Below are 6,173 nucleotides of genomic sequence, written 5' to 3'. Positions count from 1 at the left end.
GGGGGGAATAAAAATAAAGAGTTCCAGGGATTCATCCGGTAAAGAGACGATTGAATCTATGAGATCAATAAGAATAAAGAAATTCTATCACTAAGAATAGAGAAACTCTATCAATAAGAATTAAGAGTACAAGAGAAACATCCGGTAGAGAGAGTCATCTCAATAACAATACGACAGACATGGATAATATTTTAAATGTACCGCATCCAATTTTATATTGATTTGCGCAAGGTGAAGGTTGTGAAGTTAAGTTTGTGAATTTTCCATGTACCTCCAAGAAAATGAATGGCTAACAAACAACCCCAACTCTCTAACTTTCAGAAAATCCAAAATCACTTGCGCTTATTGCGGAGAAGATGAACTGGAAACAAAGCCATAAATTAAGCATAGAATTGATAATATCGTACATAATAATATTGTACACATAGCATCATGAAATCCCCCCCTCAGTCCTAACCCGGTCTAGGAAGGAAGGTGGAGAAAATTGGGTTAAATCTGCTGAATGAGTTGCAAAGGCAGAGAAATAAATATGAGCTAATAATCTCATCTGGAGGCCCCATCTTGTGGCTTACATTAATTGGATTAGGGTAGTTTTTAAAGGGCTTGTGGTGCTACCGCAGAGCATAGATCAACGGTCCCATAATGAAGCAACTCCTCAATCATAACCCCAATGTGATCATCTTCAACCGGCAAAACCCCCCCCCCCCCCCCCCCCCCCAAAAAAAAAGGACCGAGAAAAAAAAAATACAACTAAAAAAAGGGAAATTAGATAAATTTTCTCCTTTTTTCCTCTTATATATTTTTGTTTTGCCTTCTATAGGATAGTTCCAATTCTTCTTTTGTAAAAATTCAAGGCATAATACCTCCGAATTGAGCGTTCCAAGCCGCAGGGGGCAGCTGTCTTTTCCATTTACGAACTTTCAACAAAGTCACAATCTTTTGGGCACAAAACAAATCCACCTCTGCAACAAAGGCCCAATTACAATTAGCAAAAGAAATCAAAAAAAAGTAACCCAAAAAAAAAAAAAAACCTTAGAATTTGAAGAAATAGAGAGAAAGAGAGACCTTAGAAGGAGAATCAGCAACCTTGTAAGCATTCGCAGTAACACCCACCAACCACAACCCAGGAAAAATAGTCTGTCAGCGACAGCAACAACAACATCACCTTCCTATCAAACCAATTTGGAAGAAACCCCTAAACCAATTTCATACAAATCCATACACCATAAACCAAATTCACAAAAACCCCAAATTTCTAAGAAAAGGAACGTGAACAGTACCTCGTGGATGTGAACTGTGGAGTTAAGCTTGGATGGCTGAGGGAGGAAGATGACTATGTCGGAGAGAGAGAGAGAGAGAGAGAGCTAGGCTAAAGAGAGAGACAGAGCCAAGAGAGTTGAGGGAGAACCCAATTTCTGAAAAAGTGATATGGGTGCAATCAGTTTACAATAAAGATGTATTTATAGGTGGTAGTTTTAAAAATTTTGGGGATGGGTGGTATTTTGACAAAAAATTATAAAATTGGTGGCATTTAGGGCTATTTCCCAAAAAAATTTGTGTCATTTGAATCTCAATTTCCATTAAAATTATCAAAAAAAATTTTATTTTATTTTTTTATTTATAAATAGTCTGATCTGATGTTATCCGAAGCATCACCAAACACAGTATAATTTACTCAGATTATTTTCCGGAACAGCACCAAACGCCTTATAATATTATGGATAAATAGTCAGTACTCTCCGGAACAAATTAATACTATCCGACAGAAATTAGTCAGTACAATCCGACGTACCAAACGAGCCCCGTATGTCCTCCCTTTTGCACTCGAGTTTTTTTTAAATTTTTTTTATTTATTGGTCTCTTGCATCTGAGTTCGATCCCCTCTTCTTACATTATAGTAATTTAAAATAGAGATATTTAGTCATATACCAATTCTTAGCACTAAAACTATAAATAAACTCTACACCATTAAATTTCTATAAACTAACAAAAAAAAAATCCCAAAAATGATAGCTGACCCTACTGAGTTTGTTTTAAGAAATCAATTACAGTTTTGTAATTTAAAAGAAGTTAGAAGTCTTTTTGTTATGTTGTAAATAAAATTTGGGTGTGTTTCTAAAGTCCATTTCATATAGAGTTTTTTTTATAATTTAGACTCCTATATTGGGTATTATAGTGAATCTCCTTTTAAAATATCACCAACATAAAAAAGAAAAGAAAAGAAAAATAATGGAAAAGAGAGGTAAATATGTAAATATGAAGTCAGAATGGAAAGAAAAAACAAGTTGGAGAAGAAAGACGGAGAGAGAGAAAGAAAGAAATACAATGATGCGTATGAGCGAAAGAGTGTCGTGGTGTTGGGCGCTGATAGTATTATTGGCACTAGATTGTAGTGGTGTTGTGTATTCTTCGTCGTCGTCTTGGGCTGTAGATGGGAAGGTGTTGGAGCTGGACGACTCCAACTTCGATTCGGCCATTTCGGCCCTGGACTTGGTCTTGGTTGATTTCTACGCCCCATGGTGCGGCCACTGCAAGCGCCTCTCTCCTCAGGTTTCTCTCTGGATTTTCTGTGTAGAATTTTCAACAATCATTTAAGATCAATCCATCCATCCATCCATTCATGTTAATTAGTTTTTTTTCCGGTTGAAATCCATGTTATTTTGATAATTAAAAACAACTCTCAATCTGAACATTACCAACAGCCAACCCACTAGTTTTATTTATTTGTTTTTAGTTCAAGCAATTACCAAGGTAATTCGAATATGAGACTACTGCACTGCAAGTCAATGCCCTTTGTCACTGGGCTAGACCTCGTCTGCCCCAACCCACTAATTTTGTTGCTTCCTTTGTTTTCTTATTTAGTGTTTGGTATTTTGTAGTTGGATGAAGCTGCTCCCTTGCTTGCTGACTTGAAACAGCCAATAGTGATAGCAAAACTTAATGCTGACAAGTTTACCTCTCTAGCTCGAAAATATGAAATTGAGTATGCTCTTTTTTTTCCCCTTAAATTACAGTATTTTCATTTCCAGTTGAATATTGTTGATTTTTGTTTGTTTTGATATAGTGCATATCCTACCCTGAAGCTCTTTATGCATGGCGTCCCCATAGAATATAATGGACCCAGGAAAGCAGATTCGCTTGTTCGTTATCTGAAAAAGTTTGCGGCTCCTGATGTTTCTATACTTGATTCAGACTCTGCTATTAGCGACTTTGTCCAAGCAGCTGGAACTTACTTTCCTATATACATCGGTTTTGGCTTGAATGAGTCATTGATATCAAAGTTAGCTATAAAGTACAAAAAGAAGGCCTGGTTTTCAGTTGCAAAGGATTTCTCTGAGGATGTAATGGTATTGTATGATTTTGACAAACTTCCTGCTTTGGCATCCCTTCATCCAACTTACAATGAGCACAACATCTTCTATGGCCCCTATGAAGGTTAGTTGGGTTTGGTTTATCTGTCCTAGTTCACCGCTAAATACATCATTGTGTGTATTTTGTACATTTTAGTTAATGTGGCCTTTCTTGAGTCATAATGACACATCACATTGCATATTTATGGGTTGGCGTTGGACATCTCATTTCCTTGATTTCTTCAACTTGCATTGCTTATAGGATCCGTCTTTTCATAAGGAAGCATGTATTTAGACATAAAATCATTGATGCAGTTGAGTAGGCATTTAGGAGAGTGCTTTTCATGCCATCATGTTTGCATCCTATTATTGCATTATAACTTTTATGCTTGAGATGTGCACAAAACCCCAATTGTTGTGAAGTCCTTTGAAATAAAAATAAGGGATGCAGCTTCTCTTTAAAAATCACAGAGGTAAGGTGACTCTAATATTATTTCCCACTCCTCAGAGAGTCGAATATAATTTTGTTTAATGTTTTTATTTTGCCTCAATGATCTATTATAAATATTGCTTCTTGTTGTGAAATGCATTCGAATGAATAGATTATCTTTTTGTATGCCTGATTTATTTATTTCTATTAGAAGTGAACCTATTTGCTTATGCTTGTTCTTCATAATGGACTGAGCTTTATGGTGCATGCTCAGCTATGAGATGATAGTTATCAGTCTTTTAAGAGTTAGAGACATGGTGAGTTTGAAGTTGTTGCCACTGAATCATAGATCTTTATCCAAATTCAAGCTGAGCTTGACTGTAACGCTAATCAACTGAACTGACCTTAATGACTGTAGTAATCAAACATAACCCTGTCCTGTTTATCGTATGACACAATTTCTTATGGTTGGAATAAGAATTCTGCATTTCAACAAGTTATAACATCCATTCTCTGTTTTCTTCTATCATGAGTAAATTTTTCATTTTTATGTGCTTCACCTGTTTGTTTTGAAAATGCAGAGGAGTTTTTGGAAGAGTTTATAAGACACAGTTTGTTCCCTTTGGCCATGCCCATAAATTATGAGACATTAAAATTGTTGAACGATGATGAAAGGAAAATTGTTTTGACAATTGTGGAGGATGAGGATGAAGAGAAGTCAAAAAAACTTATCAAGATTTTGAAATCAGCTGCATCTGCAAATCGGGATTTTGTCTTTGGTTATGTTGGGATCAAACAGTGGGAAGACTTTGCTGATACATTTGGAGCCAACAAGAAGACAAGACTTCCAAAAATGGTTGTTTGGGATAGAATGGAGGAGTACTTTACTGTAAGTTATTGGTTATTAGAAATTCGGATTTCTTTTAGATCTCCATGATAAATTTAGCTTTGAAAATGGTATATGTTTGATTGTTTTTTATTTTTATTTGTTCTGGTTAATGTTAGCATAGAGGGTTTTTTGTCCGACTCTTCCAAATTTAAAAGCAATTCATTAGGACAATATAGATATCAGAAGATCAAGAGCATACCATCAAGGAGACACAGAAAAAGAGACAATGTCAGCAAATAGGTTGCTTTGTCTGTGCCTTCCAAATTTGGGTTTGCTTCCAGATTAGAAACGAGATTGTTTACTGACCTGTGTAGACACAATGGATGACTTATGAAATGCACACAGTTACTATCATACTAGCTGCCTGCACGTATGATTGAGATAATCTCTGATGACCTGTAGAGCCTTTCCCTTCTTATCTTACCTGTGAGCTTGAGTATCATACATTACTAATAGGGAAAACTAAGATGGGAGCTATAGCTTTGAAATGCCTGACCCACAAACATGGAATCATATAGGATATAAGTAATATTTCTTTTTTTTTTTTTTAAATTCCTTTTGTGGCTAGGTCAAATCTACTCTGGGCCCAACCAGTCATCGATACATCACCAAACTAATCCTCTAGGGATCATGATATAGGGTTACTCATTTGTTCAGTTGCCTCTCAAGTTACCTAAAAGAATGCAGTAACAAAGACGTAGACATGTTTGTATCTGTAGCCAAATTCATTTGTAATTTTTCAGGACACCTGATAATATTCATGTTACGTTTGCCACTTGAAGATTTCCTTGTTTTTCTTACTTCACTTGTATTTTTGACACTTTTGCATGATAGAAATTCAACACAGTTGACATTATTTTGTAAAATAGGTGAATGGTTCAGAAAGCATTGATGAAGAAGATCAGGCATCTCAAGTCTCACAGTTCCTGGAAGGATATAAGGAAGGAAGAATAATAAAGGAAAGAATTGGTGGTCCATCGTTTATGGGCTTTATGTCTTCATTTATTGGGATTGGAACTGTATACATAATTGGTTTTGTGGTTGTGGTAATGATGCTTATTAGATCAATCAATAAAGGAGATGATGAACATCCTGCGGTCGCTACTGGTGACCAGATTGATCATGCTAGCAGTGAGGCCGAAAACAGAGAGCATAAATCTGGAGAAAAGGAAGATTAGAGTTGGCCTTTCTGGACTTCTAACCAGATCTCATAGGAGTATACTGCCAAAAGAAACGAGAGAGATTTATTGAATGCAACTTTGCAGTGTGCCGAAAACAGTACGGAGTATTAACATGGATGATTTAATAGAGAATGATGAATTCGTTGTCCCTATTATGTGTACCCCTTAGAGATTTTCAGCTTAAATCTCAGCTTTTGTGTTAATATTGCCTTGGTTAAATTCTATATGCAGTACTCTTTTGTTTTCTTGTGTGAATTTGAAGAGCAAAAATTTATTTTGATTATTTACACTCGGCGTTCTTTGACTGGTAATTGCGTCGGTTC

The 6,173-nt window shown here is 35.9% G+C and overlaps 1 protein-coding gene and 1 long non-coding RNA gene across 2 annotated transcripts in view; one reads left to right on the top strand and one right to left on the bottom strand.

The window, feature by feature from the left end:
• LOC109946607 overlaps window positions 1-1,482 on the bottom strand; it is a 2,541-nt gene extending 1,059 nt beyond the window's left edge. Inside the window, exons 1-2 of the long non-coding RNA XR_002269728.1 lie at window positions 1,281-1,482; window positions 864-1,195 (exon numbers count right to left, since the gene is read on the bottom strand). This is a non-coding gene — a long non-coding RNA (uncharacterized LOC109946607). The remainder of the gene's footprint in view (window positions 1-863; window positions 1,196-1,280) is intronic.
• Window positions 2,264-6,137, top strand: LOC18789180 (protein disulfide-isomerase 5-2). Its single transcript, XM_020554775.1, has 5 exons — window positions 2,264-2,550; window positions 2,880-2,983; window positions 3,065-3,435; window positions 4,362-4,669; window positions 5,539-6,137. The coding sequence occupies exons 1-5, from the start codon at window positions 2,326-2,328 to the stop codon at window positions 5,845-5,847; spliced, it is 1,317 nt and encodes a 438-aa protein (XP_020410364.1). The 5' UTR covers window positions 2,264-2,325; the 3' UTR covers window positions 5,848-6,137.

Source organism: Prunus persica, chromosome G1, assembly GCF_000346465.2.
Source record: "Prunus persica cultivar Lovell chromosome G1, Prunus_persica_NCBIv2, whole genome shotgun sequence".
In the NCBI taxonomy this organism is placed as follows: Eukaryota; Viridiplantae; Streptophyta; class Magnoliopsida; order Rosales; family Rosaceae; genus Prunus; species Prunus persica.
The sequence above is the reverse complement of the archived record's forward strand: the minus strand, read 5'-3'. Positions and strand labels throughout refer to the sequence as shown.

What these genes read in the sequence shown, in the direction of transcription:
- LOC18789180 (XM_020554775.1), top strand. Translation starts at nt 2,326, where the DNA reads ATGATGCGTATGAGCGAAAGAGTGTCGTGGTGTTGGGCGCTGATAGTA. An exon ending in GCAAGCGCCTCTCTCCTCAG is followed by an intron (nt 2,551 to 2,879) that starts GTTTCTCTCTGG and finishes GGTATTTTGTAG; the next exon opens with TTGGATGAAGCTGCTCCCTT. An exon ending in CTTCTATGGCCCCTATGAAG is followed by an intron (nt 3,436 to 4,361) that starts GTTAGTTGGGTT and finishes TTGAAAATGCAG; the next exon opens with AGGAGTTTTTGGAAGAGTTT.